General features: G+C 45.8%; 2 protein-coding genes across 2 annotated transcripts; both read right to left on the minus strand.

The window, feature by feature from the left end:
* Nucleotides 1-382: 382 nt before the first annotated feature.
* On the minus strand, nt 383-7,478 carry PCYB_124060 (hypothetical protein; the record flags this gene model as incomplete). The annotated part of the gene is made up of 9 exons (XM_004223739.1): nt 383-3,538; nt 3,748-4,061; nt 4,391-4,480; nt 5,395-5,436; nt 5,633-5,733; nt 6,019-6,207; nt 6,404-6,500; nt 6,689-6,969; nt 7,147-7,478. Coding segments are annotated over 9 exons (4,602 nt in total), but the record flags the coding sequence as incomplete, so codon positions are not given.
* Nucleotides 7,479-15,075: 7,597 nt separating this feature from the next.
* Nucleotides 15,076-24,568, minus strand: PCYB_124070 (hypothetical protein; the record flags this gene model as incomplete). The annotated part of the gene is made up of 4 exons (XM_004223740.1): nt 15,076-15,531; nt 15,782-16,244; nt 16,360-16,712; nt 16,916-24,568. The coding sequence occupies 4 exons, from the start codon at nt 24,566-24,568 to the stop codon at nt 15,076-15,078; spliced, it is 8,925 nt and encodes a 2,974-aa protein (XP_004223788.1).
* Between the last annotated feature and the right edge of the window lie 332 nt (nt 24,569-24,900).

A 24,900-nucleotide genomic window follows, 5' to 3' on the forward strand; every position in this document is an offset into this window, starting at 1 on the left:
CGTCGTTCGACTTGACCCTCTTAAGCACACAATGGGGTTTCTCCTCCACAATAATTGTATTATTCACGTGGGGTGTTCGTGACGTATGTTCAGTATACTGGGGGGTGTTACTTCTTAGGGTGCTCCCCCCCCTAGTTTTCCCCCTCAGGTCTGCACTTGGTCTCTCCTTGGTAAGGTCGTTAACTCCGATTTGTGTCATATTTACCACCTCTGCACTGTTCCGAAGTTGGCTCTGTTGTACGATCTGAGCGGAAGGTCCAAGGGGAATGCCTTGCCCTGCCGCTGACTCGCTTGATTCCCCTCGAAGCGACGTCCTTTCCATAGATAAGCTTCCCTGCCCATCGACATATTTTCCTTTACTCTCCCCTTCCGCTGCACAGACGCTAATGCGATAATCTGTTTTATTCCCTTGTGCGCCCTCTTCATTGTGTATATTCTTATGACCACTATGCGGATTATTATTTGTGTGTTTCTGCTCCGCTTGGTACTTGCTCGGGTCGGAGTAAAAATGGCTTTGTTTATCCTGACTGCTCCCCCTTCTTTGATGATCTGTGTGTATCTTCAGCGGATCTTCATTTTGGTCCCCTCCACGTCTTCTATGTGCTTCAAATCTGCTACTGTTAAAAATATTTAAGGGGTCCTTCATATCGTAGACAGCACTGGGGTGATACTTCTTTTCTACAGAGTGGATTTCCATTCCTTCTTTAGTGACCATCCCTGAGTTGGTACCCCTTTGATTCGGTTCACTCTCTTTACCATCTTTCATGCAGAATCCGTAATTTCCCTTCTCAGCCATACCACAGGGCGACTCCCTCACAGCAGAGTCATACTTGAATCGCAGTTCATTCATGTCAATATTTTCAACGGTGTCATTTCGTAGATAGATACTTCGACTAATAAATGTCACGTCTTTCTTCTCCTTTTGGGGGAAGTTATTTTGGGCGCTTCTTCCATCTGTGTGGTCGTTCCCTTGGCGGCGTTTGTCTTCTTCCTCCCTTTGATGGGTTTTCCCCGGGTTGCCTTCTTCTTCTTCTTCCTCCCTTTGATTGGGTTTCTCCTGGTTTCCTCCTTCTTCTTCTGCTTCTTCTTCTCCTTCTTCTTCTGCTTCTCCTTCTCCCTCCTCCCTTTGATTGGGTTTCCCCGGGTTGCCTTCACCCTTCCGCTCTGCTACATTCCTCGTCCCGTTCCCCCAATTGGGCACCTTTTGATCGTCTCGCTGGATCACATTCGTGTCGCTCCCTTTGTCTGCGCGGTGGTTTTCTTCGAGGGGGTTTCCTACGGGGTGGTCCTTTGAATCGTCTCCCTTTGCACCGTCTCCCATTGCACCGTCTCCCACTGCACCGTCTCCCATTACACCGCCTCCCACTGCACCGTCTCCCACCGCACCGCCTCCCCCTGCTGGGGGCTGCTTCTCCAATTCCTTCGGAATCCTATACATGGTGCAAAGAAAGTTATAATCCGACACCAGGTCAACATTCGGAACATCATCTAGCACCTCTGTATTCTCCAACTCGTTTATGTATTCCAAAATAGCTGCTTTCAAATGCTCATACTTGTTTGAACTGAATGTCACTTCATTAACGTTCATCATTTTTAGCGATTCAAGGAACTCTTTTTTCTTATGTATTGCATCATCAATGGATAGATCGAAATTGTTGTAAATAATTTCTGAGTCAAAATTAGCATACTGACTGAATACATTTTTGTATGAACTAAAAATGGGTTCTTCTAATTTTTGCAAATTTTCATTTTCATGTAGAAACTGCTCGAAAGAAAAATCCATTCCATAAAACTCTTCTGATGTATTTACATTGATCGTTGGGACACAACTCCTCACGTCTTTATTCAACAATAACTCCATTTTTTGATAATAGAAGGGTAGGTTCACTGAGTAGGTTTTTTTTATTTCGTGGTTTATATAAGCTAGTAAAATTAGTGGGTTGTTTTTTTTGATTCCATAAAAAATAAGTTGAATGAAAAAAAGGTACTTGGTCATGAATTCCATTCTGCTTGTGTGTACTTTGTTTGCTTCTTCCCTCGAGTAGGGGGTCTCGTTTGTGTTGTTCCATGCTCGCTTGGGTGCGTCCACACTGGGCACATTCTCCACCTCTTGGGTGACGCTCGCCGTCCTGCTGGTACCGCTCAATCGCAGCTGTGTGTTGCTCGATCGAAGTTGCGTATTGCTCGATCGCAGCTGTGTATTGCTCGATCGCAGCTGTGTATGGCTCGATCGCAGCTGTGTGTTGCTGGACCGAACCTGCGTGTTGCTCGATCGAAGCTGTGTGCTGCTCAACCGAACCTGCGTGTTGCTTGCTCGCGGGGGGATGCTGCCCCTTCCCGCGTTGCTCGCCCTGCCCGTTCCGAGATTTCCCCTCACCGCGCCGAAGCCTCCCCTCGCCGCGTTGCCACAGCTCAGGGTGTCACTGTTCCCGACGGGGCAGCTCGAAGCCACTGTGCCGCTTCCAGTAGTCACTGCACCGCTGCCAGCAGTCACTACACCGTTGCCAGCAGTCACTACACCGCTTCCAGTAATCACTGCACCGTTGCCATCCCCGGCGATGTTATTCCCACCAGAATGAACCGCGCCCAAGTTTTCATAATAAATCGCGCGACAGTCAAAAATGCAATGATCTGAGTTCTCCCCGGGGAGGAGGGCACCTCCACACCCGCCAGTCGCATCCTCGCTGAGCCTTTCATTGGGCCTCTCGCTGAGCCTCTCACTGTTGCATATCTTCTTGCTGTAAAAGGAGCCCGAGTTGAGACTCCCCCCGACGGGGACCTCATCATGCTCGTCTTCCATTTTCCTTTTCCTGTTCCGGTCGCCCTGCATCCTACCCAAGTAAATGTCATACCTGTTCAAATTTAAAAACAAAAGGTGTAAAATCCTATACACGAAAGGATTGTCTTTCCGATCTTCCTCACAAATTTTATTCATAATCTTTTTATAAATTTTATTCAATATTTTGATGTATGTATTTGTGTAGATATAAAATTCACTCGTATCACTCAGATCGTCTAAAAGGATATTTTTATTTTTCATAATATCGAACCCTAGGTTTAGGGATACGTTACATACATATTCGAGTAGCTTAGAATGGCTTGTCAGAAATTCTCTCCCAAGTAGGTTGTTAAGAATACTGGTTACAAGACTTCTCGCAATTGATCCATTTTTAAAGAAGTAAATGTACTTGTTCGTGTGAATAACTTTGGTATATATACTCAAGCACACTATTGTATTTATAAAAAAAAAGGAGAAGTGGTTGAAGGACAGTCTAGCGATGCAGCTTTTCTTCTTCATTAATATGTCAACTAATAGTACATTGCTCAGGATTGCATTAAAGTGAATGAACGATGCATTTATGTCTTTGGCAAAACTTTTCTGGAATAGGAACCTCAGAGAGTAGTTCGCTCCCTTTATTAGGGTTATAAACAAATTGAAATTTTTAAAAATGTAGTTCCCGTTCTCCTTCAGGATGAAATTCCCGTTTTTGCTTTTCTTCCCGACCTGCACGATGTTATCCACGATGAGCTTGCACACCTGAAGGGGAGTGGAGAAGTGGCGGTGAGGAGTGGCGGTGAGAAGTAGCGATACGAAATTGCGATGCGAAGTTGCGGTGTTAGGCGGCGGTGAGGAGTGGCGATGCGAAGTGGGGACGGTGCACTTCGGCGGGATAAACCGCTGCTACCTGCCAGCGCTGCGTACACGAAATGAAAGAAATTCCACAACGCAGAGAGACAGCTACTCACCTTCGAAATGGTTTCCACATCATTGGAGTAGAGAAAAGAAGCCAAGTACACGAAGCGGAAATACACCAGAGAATTCTCATAGCTGTTTGATCCCTCCACCTTCTCATTATTTTTAGATTCCAAAATGTGGAAAATTTCTTTATTCCTCGAGTAGCTGTTTCCCTCAATTGCAAATTTTAAATTGTTGGAGATGCTCACGTAGGATATTTGGTCGTTCATGTAGTCTTCATTTGTTCGATCCATTTCGATTTCTTCAATTTTTTTTTTTACCTCCAGCACTTCCTCCACGTTTTTGCGGAACTCGTTCACGTGTCCTGTGGTTTTGGAGGGGGGGAGTGAGTGACAGGGGGGTTAATGGGCACACGGCATGCAAGCGGGACGGACAAAACGCAGACGTAGCGGATGTTACGCAGACGTAGCGGATGTTACGCAGACGTAGCGAATACTACGCAGATGTAGCGAATACTACGCAGATGTAGCGAATACTACGCAGATGTAGCGAATACTACGCAGATGTAGCGAATACTACGCAGATGTAGCGAATACTACGCAGATGTAGCGAATACTACGCAGATGTAGCGAATACTACGCACACATGGCGAATTTCCAACGCGTTGGGCGCGAGGAGACTGACCCAACTTACCTTCCACTTCCTTCCTTATGGAGTTCCTCTGATTTGCGTTGTTCTTCAAGTAGGCCGCCAGTTCGTGGTTTCCCTCCTCTTTGGGGACGCCTGAGAATTATACATGCAGTGTATGGAAGGGACAAAGTGGGCAGGGGGGGCAAGGGACAAGCACGGTGAAGTGAAGTGAAGTGAGAGGGAAAGCACGGTGAAGTGAAATGAGAGAGTAAACAAGATGAAGTGACGTGAGAGAGTAAACACGGTGAAGTGACGTGAGAGGGCAAACACGATAAACTAATAAACCGAACAAACGGAAAGGACACAATTCACGCAAAGGGGGGCATAAAAATAGCCAGACATTCAGACAGAGCTTAAAAAAGGCATGCAAATTTAATTAAAAAAAAAAAAAAAAAAAAATCGAAAAAATTTTAAGCGTTACACGTGCAGCAATGGTTGCAATAATGAGAGTGAAAAAAAGAAAAAAAAAAAAAAAGGGCACTTGGCATGATAAGAAACCATGGAACATACTGCAGACGTTAAGCTAATGTACAGGTGTGGACTTAATGCACATGACACGCGGTGGAGAATAAAATTCAAATGAAGGATGAAGAGTCGGCTAAGACTCTTCATTGTGGAAAAAAAAAAAAAAAAATTAATATGTTTACATGTATCAATAAATAGGCGTGCACGTGTGGATGTGCTCCTGGGTAGTGCATATCGCTTCGAGGAGACATTCCTCCCGCTGCGCATTTGCCTGAGTGCATACGACGTGGTGGTGAACGAGTCTGCTCAACATCTACCCCTTTTGTTTTTCTCCCTTTGTTATAACCACTGCTGTGTTGCGTATTCTTTTTTGAGACATTTACACGATGCATAGTAACATAGTAACATAGTAACGTAGTGACTACTAGGCTGTGAACACGCCCATGTAAGTTTAGACACAAGGGCACATGTATCGACGTGCTTCCTTTTGTTTCGCTTTTTCGTTTCGTTTATTTTGTTTGTCTTTTTTTTTCTTTTCGTACCTTCGGAATCGTCGCTTTGGTAGGAGCTGTTATTTTCGTCGTCTAACGGGAGGATGAACGCGGAATGGAGGAATGGGCACACACACAGGGAGACAAATAATGGTGATGAGGGGTGAAGAAGAGTTGATCTCCCCAGAAAAGCAGTTCCATCAGTGGGTACTGTGGCTGCTTTCAACTCGATCGAGTAGATGTCCGCTCGCAGTCGTCACCTCCTATCCACCACACCGCTTCGACTTACCCTCGGTGTCCTTCGGGGTAATTTTGTAATCTGGGCAGTTCTCAACAAATTCGTCCACTTTCCTTTTTAGGTAGGTCGAGATGTCGTCGTTGTCAATGCACCTGAGAGGGTCATGGGGAGTTAGAGACTGGTCAGCATGCGCATCCGGGGGGGCCGAGTGACCCACGCAAAGGAGGTGCACAAAACGAGGCCAATATGGGTAATAGCGGCAATACAGGTAATAGCGGCAATATAGGTAATAGCGGCAATAGGGGTAATAGCGGCAATAGGGGTAATAGCGGCAATAGGGGTAATAGCGGCAATAGGGGTAATAGCGGCAATAGGGGTAATGGCGCCAATGAAGCTAAGAACTCCAATAAGGGCAGCCACGCCACACCCGCACTCACTTGTAAAAGTTGGGGCAGAAGGACTGGATGTTCGCAAAAATCTTCAGGCAGTAAATGGTCACGTTTTTGTTTTTGCTGTGAATTGTGAAGACTTGCAAAATTTTCATCACGTCCTTCTCAAGGTGCAGGCATTTCTCCTTGTACAGAATGATCAGCTTCAAAATTATGTCCAGAGAGTCGCATATACGCCTGGGCAGAAAGAAAAGAAAAAGGGAAAAGGAAAAAAAAGAAAAAAAAGATATGAAATGAAGTGAAATAAAAAAAATGATATAATGGTCATACAGGTGAACACGCGGATGTCATGTGCCACTATGAGTGCACACGTGGGGGGTCCATTTGTTGACTCATCACGATGATGATTTTGTTTCCCCCTCCCCCGACTCACTTCTGGTTGCACGACGAAAGGTTCTTCAACAGGAGGGAAAAGTAAAGCTTGTGGTCCGAGATATAGCACAGACAGAGGAGGATCTCCTTCAGTTTTTCTAAATTGCGCGGGGGTTGTGGCGGCGGAAATTACACATGTGTCCGAAGCATGTAGGCACGTGCAGAGAGGGGCTACACACATGGGGCATACAAACAGGGGCTAAACACAGCGGCATACAAACGACGGCATGCACACCGGGACGCGCACGCGCGCGTGGGGGCACCCCCGGGCGGGCAAGGCACTCACTTCGCATCTCCGAGGAGGTCGCCCCGCTGTTCATGCGGTCCCAAATGAAGTTGACCAAAATGACCAGCTCCTGCTCATTCAGGTACACGTAGTTGTCCTCGATCGTTTTTAGAATTATCCGCAGCAAATTTATGCACGCGCAAAGCAGCTCGTTGTTGTTTTGGTGGCCATTCAGGGTGTAGAAGATCCACTTGAGCAGTAGGTCCAGGAAGCCAGACTTGGAGAAGAACGTCGACTGGTTGGAACTGTTGTTCAGGTAGTCCTTAAAGAAGAGGATGCTCCTGCGTCGGGGGATGGGTGTGTGTGGGGGAAGTGATTGGGAGGGCGGCAACACAAACTGGGATGAGCGGCAGTCGGAGGGGAGGAAACACAAACTGGGATGAGAAGCAGTAGGAAAGGGGCAACACAAACTGGGATGAGAAGCAGTAGGAAGGGGGCAACACCACGACTCCTCTCACCTGTTAACCATATTCGCATTGTCACTAAACATGTGCAGAATCAGTTCCGAACTGCTGAACGGCTTGAACTCCCTCATGAGGTAGCTGGTGTGTGCCTGGTCAAGCTGCTTCTCCCATTTTAATGTATCCACCTTTATTTTGTGATAAGGCGGAAATTCAATTTTTAAAATTTTATTTTTGCTAATAGAGCTAAGCCTCTTAATGCTCCTCGATTTAGACATCGTCGAAATTGTACCACTCTGATTATTTTCATTATTTGAGATCCTTTTCACTTGTGAACTGTTTGACATCAGAATTGAATAAAAAGAAAAGTCCTCCTTTGATGTTTTCATTCCATTTATAATATCATGGAGACACTCCTTTTTATGAAGTGATAATTTTTCATAAATAAAATGGTTCCCTTATACTTTGCGTAGATGTGATCTAAGACTATGCTAGCCTTTTGCCTAACTTGTTCATTATCATCAAAAAAGAGATCCAAGTAGAACCTGAGGACCTTTTTCTTAATAACATTTTCGTTTAAAAGCAGAATGTGGTTCGTATTGATGTTGTTAATAAGCACATGTATTTTGTTCCTCTTGGCGGGTCGCTTGATTTGATTATCCAAACGTCCACTCGATTGACCACTAACATGGATGGGGGCATTTCCCCCCTCATCCCGCATATTGCTCAACTTCTCGCTCATAATGAACCCGTTTATGTGCCCAATGTAATTGGAAATTCCTACGTTCTTACACATACAGGAGAGTAACTTATCGATCTGTTCAATTCCTACATCTGCGTCGTCAATCATGTTCACAATGCAATCCAGGATGGTATCCACGAATAGGTGCACATTATCTCTTAAGGAAAACATGAGAACGTACAAGAGCTCTGCGCATTTGCTCTTATTGATACTTAAAATTTTATGCATGGTGTCCTTGTTAACAAGGACCTCTAGCTTGTTAGGGTTAATATAGTATTTTCCCACCTTCTCTATTACGTTAATAATTTTTGTGATGTGATTACTCGCGTGGTTTCCTTCGTTCATTATATGGTTCACGTGCTGCTTAACCATGTCACTTATGTTCACCATTTTTTCTTCCTCTTCTTCTTCCTCCTCCTCCTCCGCCGCCTCCTTCTCCGCCTCCTCCGCCTCCTGCTTCTCTTCCTGTTCGTCATCCCCTTCGTCGTAGCCCACCTGGTCGTTCCGATTTGATACCTTCCACTTTTCCTGATCATCTGATGCTTTCATGCGAGCGGAGAACTGCTCCTCACCGTCCTCTTTCTTTGCAACTATTTTGGTACTCTTATAATTTAGGTACGTGTTGGTGTAGTCGATTTCGACCGTGTTGCTGTGAGTCCCCGAGGGGGGTTCGTCTTGGTTGGCCTCCTCCCATTTGGTGTTGCGGCCACTTGGATGACCGCTAGATTGGCCGCTAACATGGCCGCCAACATGACCGCTAGATTGGCCGCTTGGATGACCGCTAACATGGCTGCTAGCCTGGGAGCCTCCCCCCTGCGGCTCCTCGTCCCATCTCGTCGCAGGCAGCACAGGGGGAGCCCCTGGCTTCTTGCCCCGCTCCCCAGCACGCACACTGCCACCGCTGCACTTGTTAGTATCCGCCGTGTGCACCAAAGAGGCAGAAGACTGCAGCCCCTGTCTCTGAACGAAGCGTTCCACGTCCTCCCTCGATTTAACCGACTGACGAACGTTCTCAGAGATACCCTCCAAGTGGGACAGAACATATTTGTTTCCATAGTTCCTGCTCAGGAGTTGCAACAACAGGATGGACGCGTTTTTCAAATTTGTGTTTTTCGAGTCTACGAATTTTTTTAGGAAAAAAATGAGACTCTTTACGTTAACGCTGGGGGTGGAGGAGCCGTTCCCGGAGGAAGAAGTGCCTCCTGTGTTCGCCCCCCTGGAGAGAAATAACTTCTGTAAAATTTTGATGCACTCCTCGCACTTCTTAGCATTTTTCGCGTCGATGTTCTTTATCATTATATCCATAATTACGTTGTTGTCGAAATAGTGGAAGCATTTGTGAAGGAAGTTGTTACAAAGGACGCTGTCCTTTTTGTCCTTTGTCTTCTCCATGTAAAGCGGAATGAGTACACTCATAACTTTAACAAAGTGAGAGTTGTTCCCTTGGTGGATGTTAAAATGGTATAGCTGATCCACTAGCTGATTGAAAAAATCATATATGGAGTTATTCAGCTGGATGTATTTGCCTTTAAAATCGTAGCAATTCTTTTTTATGAAGTTTAGCAGCTGTTCTAGGTGCACATTGGCCAAGTTCACTTCGGAGCTGGTCCATTTGATCAACTCTTGTATGGCTTCTATTTTGGTGGCGCAGTTATTGGACTTCAGGTTGGTGGTGATGCTACTGGGTAGCACCAATTCGACGTTATCGCCTTGGATGGCGGCACCCCCGCTTGCGACACCACTTCCAACACCGCTTCCGACACCGCTCCCGACACCGCTTCCGACACCGCTCCCGACACCGCTCCCGACACCGCTCCCGACACCGCTCCCGACACCGCTCCCGACAGCACTTCCTCCCCCGCTGTGTCCCACTCCTCCTGCAGCGGTCCCCCCCGACTTGGTCTTCCCCCCGCCGCCTCCCGAGCAGAGAGCCAAAATGGACTTCTTCTTGTTCGAGGGGAGGGAGGCGAAGAAGGAGGGGTGCACCTCCTCCCCGAAATTCGTCACAATCAGAGAGTACAGCTTGCACGCCATGTTCTTAATATTCGCAACGGTGTCGTTGAGCAAATGCTTGGTGATCTCGATGATGGAGACGGCATTCTTCCTGTCAACATGATCAAAAATTTTGAGTAAAAAATCAAGGGTAACCATTCTCGTATTATTATTTTTATCCTTCAGATTCTTCGACAAATCATCGATAAAAATATCTACGTTGTAAACACAGATCGCTTTAGTCAAGCATTCCATGCACGCATTAGATACCTGTTTGTTTGAGTCCTTCAACTTTGCACACAGAACAAAAGCGAAGGACTTCACGGTGGTATATATCTCCTTTTCAAATTTCTCAATCAGCACGTGAAGTAGCTTCAGAGTGGATACAACGACGGGTAAAGCAGACTCATTTTTTAGCAGCTTGTTAATTATGTTTAAAATGGTGCTAATGTATGGCGTCTTCTTAATTGAGCACTTGGCCTTCATTTTGTCGTATAAAAGATTGATGGCTTCCACTTTTATTTTCCATGGCAATAAGTTTTCATTGCTCAAGGAGTTGCTACTGCTGTTATTGTTTCCACCTTTCCCGCTATTACCGCTGTTACCGCTGTTCACATTTTTATCAATGCATCCTTCGAGGACTCTTTTTTCCCACTGCTTTGTGCAGATTTCCTTAAAAACGTCTGCTTCTTCAATTAAGTTGTTTATATTATGTTCGAAGGAGCTGTCATTTAGATGATTATTTTCATTTTCATCTCCATCTCCTCTAAGTCTACCGTGGCCACCGGTACACTGGTTGAGTAGGTAGGTACTGACCCATGGCTTCGCCCCTGCACCTCTTTGGTTCTCCTCCTTCTGCAGTTCCTTCATTATGTAATTCTTCTGTTGGCTGTTGAGTTCGTTCAAAATGCAGTTATGAAATTCTGCATTCTTTATCTGACTCAACATTTCAATATAGAGAAGGTAAAAATTGGTCTTCACACTTTTATCCATCATTTCGTTAAATTTGAAACAAAACCTGTTTAGTGTCTTAACGCATATAACGGAGGCTCCAAAATTGGCAAGCAGTTTGTGTAGCAATTGAAGAATCGACGAAATGACTTTTATTTTAATTCCCTTAATGTTCGACACGGATTTGTTTGCCTTCAAATATATACCATGCATATGTTCACACAGAATAGTTAATATATTTACAGTCACTTTATCGTTTGAACAAAATTCAATTATCCTACTTACGATATTGTAACCACTATCAAAAGACTTAGCATTTGTTAAAATTTTCTCAATTAGCACCTTTTCAATTTTTGTAAAAATGGAAAATATTTTATTTTTCACATCCTTAACAAAGGAGTTTATTAATTCTTCCTCATTTTTATAAAATTGAAAAAATGAATTTCCTTCAATACACTCATATACTCTGCTGTCATTTCGGCTGCCTTTATTTGACATATTAAATTATTATCTCCTAAATATTTTAGAATTCTATCTTCATCCTTAAAAAGGAGGTTAACTATTTCTATTTTTTCCTTCGTGTTTTCTTCACTGGTGAAGCATTTAATCACTTGGTTGTATCCATGCATTCGGAGTTTTACCTGACTGCTGTTTATTCGTGTTGTTATGTCTATCTTTGACAGATCTTCTGCGGGGAGGTCTTCTGCGGGGAGGTCTTCTGTGGGGAGGCCTTCTGCGGGGAGACCTGCGAGATGACCTTCTGCGCCTTCTTCTGCGCCTTCTTCTGCGCCTTCTCCTGCGCCTTCTCCCGCGCCACCTATTTTGCCTCCCCCCGTTGGGTCATTTCCACTTGCGCTATTCGTTATGTTCTCTCTCTTGTCATATGCCCTATTAGCGCTGTTTTTCCCTTTCTCGAACTGCTCATCCTTTTTCTGGGCCATGCTTCCCTTCATTTTAGTCGCGTTTTTTCCTACCACCCCTCCGCCTAACGCCCCCTTGGCCAGTTCTCTCTGGAGTAGCTGTTCGAAAATATCACTGCTGTTGTGTTCGCTCTCCCCCGCGTTGAAGTGGCTGTTCAGCGCGCCTTCCTCGCCGCCATCGGGGGGGTTTCCATCGGGGGGGTTTCCATCGGGGAGGTTTCCATCGGGGAGGTTACCACCGCGAAGGTTACCATCGCGCGGGTTACCATTGCGAAGGTTACCATCACCACGGCCGCTATTCCCACCGCCATTCCCGCCGCGCCCGGAGTGGCCACCTTTCGCTGCGCCTCTCCCCATCTCCTGCTCCTCCGCCGCGTTCCCCATGTCCCCCCTCAGCGGCCCCGTGCGCCCGTGCACGACGCTCTTCCCTATTCGCAGGAACTTCCTGTTGTCCATCGCAGGACGTCCTCCAGAGCTTCCTCGGAATGGCCGCCCAACTCGGGTGCGCGTTGTGTGACGCGTGTATCGTGTGTATCGTGTGTACCGTGTGTATCGTGTCTAGCACGCGTGACGCCTTCGTTTCTGCCTACCGGGGATGAAGCGATAGGCCGCGCGCACAGTGGGGGGCCGAATTAGCAGTTCTCGCGTGGACGAACGGAAAAAGAAAAAGCGAAAGAAGGAAGGGCAGCCCGAAGGGCTCTTTTACCCTCGACCAACTGAGCAGCCACTCTCACGCGAACGAGAGGCTGTGCGTCATTCCGTGTGAGGATACGTTTATACAGACATGCCTGTGCTCCGCGTGCTCTCCGCGTGTGCCAGACACATGCCCTCCTTCCTAGCCCGACTAGACAGAAATGCAAAAATGTGAAAGTGAGGAAGTGAGTAAATGAAAAAATGAGTAAATGAGAAAATGCAAAAATGCGTTGAATAGCCAACTGGAGCGGCTAAAATAATACGAAATAAAATAAACTTGGAAATAAAAAGGACGCGCCTCCCTTCTCTCCGAAAGTGCGTGCCTCTTTAATTCATTCGTGCCAATTGATTCATTTTTAAATGCAGAGATGCGGGTGCAGAAAGACAATAAGGGGATGGGAAAATTGCCCACGTTTGTGTAAAACGCGCACATGCACGCATCTAACACCGCGCTATGGGGAAAATTACTTGGTTTAAACAAAAAAAAAAAAAAATACATAGATAGATGGATAGATAGATACGAAGTGGGGGTAAAAATAACACTTCCCCATAACGTAAAAACACCGCTTCTTCATCTAAGGGTGGTTAATTCCCCCCGTGCGCGTTTCTCCTCTTTCCCGCGAACGCCCCTTACGTGATTTCCGCGAGAGGGACTGGGAAGCAAATTTTCCCAACGTAAACTGGGGATAGGCAAATAATTTGGCATGCACGAATGGAACGAATGATCACATGGTGCGCACGTAAAACGAATAGTCACTTGGCACACGCGTGGGCGAGCGGAACACTCGTCGCGTAAATGCATAAACACGAATGAAACGAATGATACGAATGGTACAAATGAAACGAATGAAACGAATAGCCACGAAAATGCAAAGGAACAAATAAACATAACACTCGTATGCACGTGGGCATACCAACACGAATTATAACCATATACTCACGTGTTTTTGTGAGCGACAGGGAAGAAAATGTCTCAATAAAAAAAAAAAAAAAAGCAAAAAGGCACACGCATACGTTTGTAATTGTATACATATGGGTGCATGCCATAAATGATTTTACTTAGATCCATGCGTCATTGGGAAAAGGTGTAACTCTGCATTTAACGAAAAAAAAAAAAAAAAAAAAAAAAAAAAAAAAAATTATACCTGTCATTATTTAAAAAAAAAAAAAAAAAAAAATAAAAAAAATATTTCCTCAAAATGGATTTTTAAAGGACGTAAACAAGTAGATTTACTCATTTGCAAATGTGACTATATGACAATTTTACAAGTCGATCTGCTTTTTTCCCTTTTCGATGATACTTCTGATGAGGCAGTTTACTACTCATTTGCCAACTTTTCTTCCCCGTGGGAACATTCCCCGTTCGCTTACGCCACCATAGTTTTCACAACGCACACTTTTGAAGCTCCGAACGGAGGGGAATTTTTTTTTTTTAACGCTACAGATAAGCGGTTGCTTAAAAATTAAAGAAAGGAAGAATGACATAATATTCCTTTTTTTTTTTTAACATTGACGAGAGTGTTCCTTTTTTTTGTATGCCAAATGTTTTTTGGGGGGGGCCGCTTCCTCTTGTGCTTGTCGAAAATTTCCCCCTGTTCGTGTCTTCACGTGGGGAGAGAAACATTTGCACACGCGGGTAAAAGCTGCGATAAAGATGTGATAAAACTGCGATAAAGCTGCGATAAAGCTGCGATAAGGCTGCGATAAAGCGCCGGCCAGGTCGACGTGCGAAGCAACATAAAAAGGAGAAAAAAAGACAAATGCTAAACCGTTTCAGGCGCAACTGCTATAGGGTGGCATAACGAGTTCCAACAGCAGGTGGACTGCTATAAAAATTGAGTTAGCTTAAAGCCACAAAACGTCAGAAGAGTCGTGCCTTTGGAAATGATGCAATACGTGGAAAAAAAAACGTGAAAAAATACTGAAAAACACCTGAAAAAAACGTGAGGAGAACGTGCAAAAAAGGAGAAAAATAAATGGGATAAACTGTGTGGAAAATTTGATTAACACGTTGGCTAATTAAAAAACACGAACTTGGTTATGAACGCACTTGGCTATGAACACACTTGGCTATGAACACACATGGCCGTTTCGCCCCAAAATGGTGAGCGCCGCGAATGGCGCGAGGAGATGGGCGAATAAACGAACTGACAAATTGAAATTGACTCATCACTGCGTGAGCCCACGCCACAAGATTATCGAGGTGGCAACAAAAAAAAAAAAAAAAAGGATTAATCAGATGGGGGCCACAACTTGCTCAAAGACGAACACGAAAAAAAAAAAAAAAAAAAAGGGAAAAGAAAATGAGATGCAGTGAATGGGGGAAACGCTGGTAGGTTGCCCCCGTAGAAGCCTTCAAATATGAAAAGCCAAAACTGCTAATGTGATCTGCACACGACGATGGTTATTTTTTTCTTGATTGGTCTGAAGCTGGCGTGGAAAAATTTCCCGTGCACACTAAGGGGGGATGGCGCCTATTGTACCATTTGGCCGAAGCTATGCGCACATCGCCGCACGCCAACATCGCCGCATGACAACATCGCAGCTGCGAACTGGTGTGAACGTAAACGTGCAAAATGTGTACGACGGAATGGGGGAGGTCATAATACACTGTCATATTGCTCTCTTCTTCGCTCCGTCACTGCTTCGCTCCGCTACGTCCTTCTTTCCACCCCCCCCGCTTCCGTTTCATATCTTGACGTACTTGTACTGGAACTTCTTCAGGCGGAGCTTTTTGCTGTTGCACTCCTTCGAGTTGTGTTCGTTAATGGCCGCCATGGACATATCCTTCGTGTACTTTACCGACTGTTCCAGCAGCGTCATGATATCCCGATTTAGTTTGTAAAAAGCGATGCTCCTAATTTCAATACAACACTTCATTTGTTCTCTGTAGTTCTGTTTAATCCACTTTATCTTATAATCATACTTTTGGCAAAATTTGCACAAAACTAGTTCGTTATTTTTGTAAACCCTGGAGTGCATGTTTCCGCAGATGTGGTGGTAGCTGTTGAAGCATTTATCACACATGGTTAGGTTGCCGCAGCTTTTGCATTTCCTACACACCTCGTCATCCGCGAATCCCTTGTCGATCAGGTTCCACATCTCGTGCTCCGCGCCCACGATGTTGTGCAGGATGTAGCTATACTGCAGGGGGGAAATAAATAAAAAAATAAAGAAAAAAATAAAGAATAAAATAAAAATAAAATAAAAAATAAAGGATAAAATAAAAATAAAATAAAAAATAAAGGATAAAATAAAAATGAAATAAAAAATAAAGGATAAAATAAAGAATAAAATAAAATATAAAATAAAGGATAAAATAAAGAATAAAATAAAATAACTGGGAAAAGATAAACAAAAAATATGCTGCCAAACTACCGCGCATCGCACGCACCTGCTGAATCCTGCGCAGCTGGCCAATCTTTATCAGAGAGGGCAAGAACAAACTGAAGGCATTTATGATATTCTTCTCCCCGTCGGAAAAGGACGAAACCAGGATTTTCCAAAATTCACTCAGCGCATTGAATGGCTTGGACCTCAAAGAGAAAAACTGATTCTTGTCGAAATTGAGGTCATAAAAAATCCACGTGGAAAAGCATTCCATTAGCCTTAAATTAATGGCATTCATTTTGTTGTACTTATATAAAGATTTTATTCCTATACTGTCAAGGTTTACAATCCAGTCCTGCATCTTCCGATGCAAATTGTTGAAATTTTCTATCGGGTTGAATATGTCATTGTCCGTTATCTCAATATCGCTCATTTCGTTTTCTGTTTCTTCCTTCTTCTTCAAATTGTAGTTCATGCAGTTGGCTGAGTTGCACAGACACTCGAAATTATTGAACACGAAGTTGTAGCTGCAGAAGGGGGTAAGCGGGGGGAAATAGAGAGCAAGTGGTGGGAGAAGCCAAATGTATGCATGTAATCCGTACGTAAGACAGCAATCACGCGAGGCAACTCGTCTAGACCTACCTGTAGTTGTATGTTATCTCCTCCCCGGCGGGAATGTCCTGTTGGGCAAATATACCAATCCGGTAGAAGCCGCGGACGATCCACTTCTGCGAAACACTGTTAGGAGAGCACGAGTGGTTCACAAATCTTGAGATGCTGCCCTTCCTCCTACTATCGATGTGTACATCTCGATTAATCTGAATTGAGTACCAGTTGTACATGTCCGTCTTTTTGCTTTCCTCCTGGTATGCTTCCATCCTTTCCTCAAATTCCTTCTTCCCCAGCACCTCTCCAACGTACTCACATATGAGTTCTCCGTTTTTTATGTCCCGCTTGCAAAACACTCCGAATCCGGTGCGTTCCGTCTGTTTGATCTGCGAAAAGTGGTGGCGGGGGTGCACAAAGGTGAGGTGCGTACGTAACGTAAAAAGGAAAGAAGTGGTATGACAATGCGCACACAGGTGAGGAAAACACCGCACACAGGTGAATACACCACACACAGGTGAATAAAACACCGCACACAGGTGAATACACCACACACAGGTGAGGAAAACACCGCGCGGACGGCCTGGCTTACCTCGAGTTCCTTTATCGCGGAGTGCTTGAACGGCCGGTTGAAGCACTTCTTGTCCTGAACCTGTATGGGTAAGTTGCACCTGTTCCTGGAGCACTGAATCTTGCTCAGCGAGTTGTAGCAACTGAAGGGGTCGCACTCCCCCTGGCACAAGCATCTATAGTCATCTGATTTACACGCCAACAAATTTTTATTCTGGTCATTCAAGTACACGTTCTTGGAAATGTATTCAAAGTTCAAATAAAGACTGTGCTTTTTTAACGTGCTTACATCTATTTTGCCTCCATTCTTGATTAGCTGTGAAAAATCAGTTATATCCATTTTTCCGTTTTTTAACATTTTTCTCTTTCCCTTTCCAACGTCTTCTTCTACTTCTCCATTATTTTCATTCACCAGGTTTGATCTACCCTCCACAGTAGCCAACATTTTTGCTAATTTCACATCGGTACTATTTCCTGTGTTCATTAGCCCACCCACGGGTCTTCCTCCCCTACCTATTTCTTCTTTCCACTCTGTAGTGTCTCCTTTTTTACTGCCCATGTGCGGGTTCGCTTTCTCCTTCAGCTCGCCATTCAAATATCTGCTTTGGTTCATGTACAAAGTTCGGTTCTCAACAGCAGACGGTACTGTTACTCTGTTAAGGTCTACTACCCCTTGTAAGTTATCCTCCACATTATGGAAACTCTTGCCGTGCGGTAATCCCTGAGGCGTCCTTTCTTTCACAGTGGGCCCAATAATGCTGGCTGCGTTTTTGAGTTCCTTGTACAATATGTTCAGCAAATCGTTGGAGACCCATTTTATTTTCTCCTCCTCGTTTTTGCTCCTGCCCTGTTCTTCATCCGCGGTGTCTCCATTAGCGGCGGTTCCGTTAGCAGCGGCTCCGTTAGGGGCGGTCACATCCACAGCTGCCCCTTCTCCATATCTATGCTTCTCCCCACTCTCATACTTCTTACTATCTCCACGAAGCGTGTTCTTCTTTGCCTCCTCACCCAACGCGCACTCTTCTACTTTGCCATCGATTCCACAAAGGCTGGCATCTTTACGTTGGCCTCTCTTCACCACATTTTTCTTACACCTAGCGATTCTCTCTTGGTCTTTACTTTCAAACTGGGGTGTAGATTGTTGGGTTCCATTTCTGTGGGTCTGCTTTTCCTCTGCAGGGAAGCGCTCGGTGGGTGCTTCATTTGGGGGTCCATTCTGTGGCCCATTCTGTAGACCATTCTGTGGCCCATTATGTGACCCATTCTGTGGCCCATTATGTAACCCATTCTGTTTCCCACTTTGTGGCCCACTTTGTGGCCCACTTTGTGACCCACTTTGTGGCCCCTCTGCGCCCCGCTTCTTAAAAAGAAAAATAACAAAATTGATAAAGTCCTCCCGAAAGGTGCACAAAATGTTTATGTGTTCTTCACATTCTTCACTTATCCTGTTTGGGTTCATTTCGTTTAAAGCCAACAGAGACCTCTCCATGTGCAGTATTCTCCTTACCTTTATCAGGACGTAGTAATTATATTCTGCTTCACTTTGGAAGTGCTCCCTCGTGTGCAAGCCACAGATCGTCTTGGGAGATAACAGATTCTTACATAACTCCTCCATTTTGCAACTACTAATGTGTTTCAAGTTTCGTGTAGCTAGGGTTTCTCCCTTGGATTGTCTCCCCTTGATGTGTACACTAACCCGTTTGCTGCAAATTTGATTCGCACCGCCTTGCACAGCGACAGAGCCGAGGGGTCGCTTCTCCACCTTGGCAACGACAGTTGGCACGCCCTCCCCCTGAGCAGTACCACTACCAACGCAGCTCCGCTTCGATAAAGAGTTCCCTTTCTGCATTGTACAGGAGTCCGGATTGCTTTTCGTAAAATCGCTCAAAATGTTTATGTCCAAATTGTAGTTTTTCAATATTTCGATGTCATTAACATTTGACGCTTTCCTTTTTTTTTTTTTAAAAGTTCCATCGTTGTTTCTGTCTCCACTTTTGGCCTCATTTCTGTCTCCATTTATGTCCCCACTTCTGCCCTCATTTCTGTCACCATTTCCGCCGCGGTGTTCCTTTGCCTCCTCATCGATCGTGCCGTTTTTCTTCTCCAAATGGGTCGCCTCCCTTTTGCTGTGCGCAGCGCCTACCATTTCGCTCGCCTGAAATTCATTCCTCAAGTAGAAGCCGTTTTCTTTTCCCCCTTCGGCGGTTAAGTCAAACATCACTTTTTCCTTTTCCTTTTCCTTCTCCTTCTTCTGGCCCAAGTTGGGGGGTACAACACTACTGACAGGAATATGCGCAATGTTGCTTATATTATTTTCTCCTTCGAAAATATGCTTACCTTCCTCAGTGATGATAACTCCGTTTTGGAAGCTACCCGGTTTTACCTTCCCCTTTTGCTCAACATGTTGTGCCTTTTCGTCTTTGCAAGATAGGGGAGCATTTGTATTGTTTCCTCTTTCAAACTGGTTTAACCCTACGTGGGTGGCTTCTCCTGCGGGATTGGTAACCCTGATAGGGGCACGTGCAACGTTTTCTTTTTCCTCCATAGGTTGGGGAGGCACCGTTAAAGGATTGGAGCCGCTTCGGCTGACACTTCGGCTGACACTTCGGCTGGCACTTCGATTGACACTTCGGTTGCCGCTGCTTCCCCTTTTCTGTTTATGACCCGTCGCGGAGATAGCACTAGTCGGATTCGTAGCGGCAACCACGCCTCTAACGCAGGGTATGCTGTCCTTCTTCGTATCTTGGGCAGCCTCCAATGTCCCTTCCACACCACTGGTCAGCTTGTCTAACCGACTAAGTAACATTTTCATGTGCTTCTTCTTGTAGTATTCAATATGACTAGAGCAGAACATAATTTTTTGCTTAAATGAAATAATATAATTATTGGTCATGCAATGGAGGTGAACCGACTTGAGGCACTTGAGACATCTAAAGAGACAACTGCTTCTTTTATTTTTCACTTTCTCCAAATTGACGATATAAAATTCTTTGCACACGTAGCACACATGTAAGGGGCATATGTATTTGCTAAGTTTTAAATGTCCGGCAGCGTTTTTGGTCAATTCGTCCACTTTGGCTAGCTCGTTATTTCCTGCTGGGGTGTTCAGGACGGTGCGCTTCTTATCGGGGTTGTTCACTTCGTCACTGCCATCAAGGGGCACCTTCTTCACGCATGTTCCATTTTTGCAGGTATCAGTTATGTTCCCCTGGTGAAGTCCACTCGGCTTCTCATTCTTCTGACTCTTCTCCCCCTTCTCAACCTTGTCAATTTTTTTATTTAACGTGACGCATTTTTTCTTTCCATACCGCTTCTTTTTCCGGTAGTAATTTCTCTTTTTCTTATTCCATTTCTTTCCCTCTGCGGATTCCTCCTTGATTCCATTCTCCAAGTGACTCCCTCCTCCCCCCTGGTTCCCATTACCTCCCCTGTTGGGCGCAACTAAGTGTGTACAATAATAATACTGCTTCAAGCAATCAGTATGCATCAGCTGCAACTTTTCAACACACTGACTGTGTAGAAATATATTACAGAGTGGATAGTAACAGGGGATGAGTCCATCATTCGTTGTAACCTCTTTACACAATGAACAAAAGTTTATGTCGTACAGACAGAAGAAGCAAATAAAATTGTTTTCCCTTGGTTTGACATAACTCACACATTTCATGTGGAACGTCCTGCCGCAGGATATGTTGCATGTGTACAGGTGTTCCTTGGCTTCACTCGAGGTTAGCAAGTTACTTAAATTAAAAATGTTTTGCTCACAGTACTCGCACAGGTGGAAAGCCTTCTCGTCATCCAAGCCGCTTCGACTATACTGACCGTAACACTTCAGCACGTCTTGGTAGTAGCCGTTCAACAGCTTGACGCGGTCCTCTTCCTTCATCGGCAAGCCGAGCACTTCGCGCTTGTCGCCCTTGTTACCGCTACTGGTGTTGACGCTACTAACGTTGACGCTGTGGGGGCCTCTCAGCTTCTCCTTCGACTTGCTCCTTCCGCCCCCCTTCTCCACACCCAAGGGTTTCTTCAAATTGCTCGGGGTCGCTCCCTCGACGAGACTTGCACCATTCGCCAAGCCGCCATTCATAGAACTACCATTCATCGCCTCGCTACCTGCCTCGCTCTGCTTCTTACTGCCCATCTTGCTGACCCTCAAATCGTCATTACTATGGCTTATGCCCACAGCGTTACTACCACCGATGGGCCCTTCATCCCCCTCGTCATTCGTCAAAGAGATGAAGTTCTGAGTTGGCGAGTCATTCCTCTCCGCTGATGCACCACCAATGCTCGTCTTATCGTTACCACTACTTCTACTATTACTATTGCCGACCAGGTACACACTCGTCTGATTCTTACTGTTGTCCTTGCCTACTTGGGATCGACAATTTCTTGGGAGAGTACTTGCACTGTTCTTTGGATGCTTATTACTTTTAGCGCATGCAGTTGCTTTGTTTTCACTCCTGATGGGGTTACTACTCGGATGATTAGTGGTGAGGTTACTGCTCTTTCCTCGCCTTTCAGCAGGGGCACTCGCCTTCAAAGCGTTGTTTGTACCCATCGCGTTGTTTGCACCCATCGCGTTGTTTGCGCCCACCGCGTTGTTTGCGCCCATCGCGCCGATCGCCTGCTCCAGTAGCATATGCACGTTCACTCCCTTCTTCGCGCAGTCGCTGGGCAACCCCCCACCCGGAGCAGCCTCGCTGTAATACTTTAACAGGTCCTTTATGTCCTTACTCAGGATGAGGTTGTTTTGCTTGCAGTACTTTATGATGTCCTTACTCAGGATAAGGTTGTTTTGCTTGCAACACTTTACGATTTCCATGGGAATTTGTTTTTCCCCTGCGTGTCCGGCATGGTGGGGAGGCGTCGCTTTGTCGCTCAGCCCCATCGGCACGTTGTTATTATCATTGCTGATGCCACTGCTGTTGACACTGCTGTTGCCTTTGCGGCTGCTTCCGCGGCTGTTACTGCGGTTGCTACTGCCTTTGCCAGCACTCCTACCATTGCCACAGCTGGTGTCATTACCGATCGAAATGGAGATGGCGTTATTGTTCGTACCGTTGGGAAGGCTGGATGGCGGCGCCTTCTCATGAGATGCGCTTTTCTTCCTCAGAGAGGAATCCCCTCCTCCCACCTTGGCACTTCTCCCATTGTAGCTCTCAGGGATAACTAACCCCATCTGCACATCACCTACGTTGTTAGTATTACTTTGCTTATTTTTTTTCTTCCTTCTTTTCTGCTCCAGGTTATTTTCCCCTTCATCTATGTACGACGCGACCAATGGGTCGACGTTCCTTTGATCTAAATTGTTTGTTTGCATTATGTTTTTTTCGCTAGCTCGATAATCGTTTCTGCTGCACTTTGGGTTCTGCTCTTTGGGATCCACTTCAACAAAGTGGACATTACGCACGGACTTTTGCTGGGCACCTGGTTCTTGGCTTCTACTCGGGGGGATGCCACTCGAGGGAATGGCGCTGGGCTGGATGTCCTTCACATTGTGATCGCCAACCTGCTTTCCGCCAACCGGCTTACCGCTACCCTGTTTGCCGCTTCGTTCCCGGCTGCTCCCGTCCCTAATACTCCTCTCCCTGCTGTTCACCCTTCTGCTGCTAAGAGAGTGGCCAGCCAAATCCTGACTGTTCACCGCATTGTTCGCCGCACTGTTCGCTGCACTGTTCACCGCCTTGCCATTTGTGACCCTGTAACTTGGGGCACTCAAGCTTGGCGTGTTCAAACTTGGCATGTTCAAACTTGGCATGTTCAAACTTGGCCCAGTTCCACCTGGGCCTCCCCTGCTGGCCATCTTAATCATCGCTAACTTGTAACTGCCCCCACCGTTGTAGTGGTCACCACCGTTGTAGTGGTCACCACCGCTGTAGTGGTCACCACCGTTGTAGTGGTCACCACCGCTGTAGTGGTCCCCACTCCTGTAATGGTCCCCACTTCTGTAATCCACACTTCTGTACGGCTCATCATACGGATTGGCATCTCCGCTGGGGTATCGAAAAAAGCCCGCCTTGCATTCACCCTTATGTGTGTTCTTGTTGATGCTATTAATGTTTTTTATATAACTTTTGCATATATCGGCGATGTTTGAATACACCTGCTGCTGATGCAGCTGTTGATTCTGATAGTGCTGTTTTTCCTTTGCCCTCTCGCTGCCACTTCTGAAGCCTCTGTTGTAAAGAAACATATCTGCTGCCCTTCTGCTACCTTCGTGCAGCATCATGTGGGAACGTCGATCATCATAGGTGGCCAGGGAGTCTTGCCTCCATTCTCTGTACTCACGATCGTCTTCCATGGCTCTCCTGTTTCGATAGGTCTCTTCTCGGCCGCTGAACACCTCCTCGTCGTAGTCCTCCTCGAAACGTTGCGTGCATCGCTCATCGACGTGGCGATCCAGGTGACGATCCAAACGGCGGTCCCAGTGGCGGTCCATTTGACGACCCATTTGGCACTCCGTTTGGCAACCCACGTGACCGTCGTAGTCTTCATCGTATCCCCTAAGATGGGGTCCGTCCACGCGTCGACTGCGGTGCCGATCGAAGTACGCATCGTATGGCCTGTCGAACGACCTTTCGTAGCGCCTATCGTATGGCCTATCGTGTGGCCTATCGTATGGCCTATCGTATGGCCTATCATAACGCCCTTCATAGCGCCCATCATAACGCTCATCATAGCGCCCTTCATAGCGCCCATCATAGCGCCCATCATAACGCTCATCATAGCGCCCATCATAACGCTCATCACAGCGCCCATCATAGCGCCCATCGTACGACATATCGTACTCCCCGGCCGGAGGCACCTCATAGTCTTCCTCCTCTTCCTCGTCGGGTTGCACTCGGTACTCCTCCTTCTTAATTTTATATAACATATCTGCGAGGTTGGTTATCTCCAGCTCATCCGGCGTGCTGTTATTCCTTTTCGAGTCGTCGTGCTTCCCGACGCGCTTACTCATACCAAGTTTGTTTCCCCTGTTCATGTCACCACCACTGCCATCGCCATTGCCATCCCTTCCATCCCCATGGTTGTAGCAGTTGTGGAACGAATTAAAGAGGTTGTTCTTCATCAGATCGTCAAAATTTATTGATTCAAGATGCTCTACATTTTTCTGTCTAATCAGCAACCACTCGATGTTTTTTTGCTCCTCATTTAATACGTTGTGTCTGTAGAGCGTCTTCCTATTATTATTTTCGTAGCAACTTAGGGACACGCTGTTGTGTTTGTACGAGGCTTCTTCCTCACCCATCATGTCCTCGTCGTTTGGCATTCTTTCCCCTTCCCCTTCCTCCTCATCACCATTCTCATCGTTGTGGTCATTCTCCTTATTGTGTTTATCTCCCTCCTCACGGTGGTGACTACGACTATGGTTCCGCTGTTCGCTTCTCTTCCTGTACTTATAATTATTCACCCCTCCGACATTGTTACTGTTACCACTTTTACTTCTTCCGAATTGGCCGTTCTCTCCCCTCAATGCGCCATCTTGAGAGGGATCCCTATTTTCATACTCATCACCCACCATGCTGAAGAAGGGCATATTAACTTCCCTCGCATGATTATTTTCTCCACGATTCCTCAAGGGGGTTATCTGTCTACTTTTCGATTTTCCCTTATATACATTAGCTCCTTCTTTGCTTGATTGGCTAATCTTACTTTGGGGGTTCTTTCTTTCCATATTTTATTTTCCTTCCTTTGGGTGCTCAGGAGGAGGGGGTGCTGAAAAACATTTACTTACACTGGGGGTGGGTAGGATAAAAAGACAAACCGTTAGGCAAAACTGCCCATGCAAAATTGCGAACGAAAAATGGAATAGTCCAAGTGGCACATGCCAAATGGAGCGAGCCAAATGGAGCGAGTCAAATATAGCCAGGACCTGGCCTAGTTAAAAATATGCACGTAGCTGCAACCGGGGGCCTACGCGCCAGTCCCCTCACTGTCCAGGGGAATGCAATAATGTATTCCCTGGTTGCAGCTGTAAAAAAACGCGCAGAGAAACAAAAACAACGA

The sequence above is a fragment of the Plasmodium cynomolgi genome, chromosome 12 (assembly GCF_000321355.1).
Source record: "Plasmodium cynomolgi strain B DNA, chromosome 12, whole genome shotgun sequence".
Taxonomy (NCBI): domain Eukaryota; phylum Apicomplexa; class Aconoidasida; order Haemosporida; family Plasmodiidae; genus Plasmodium; species Plasmodium cynomolgi.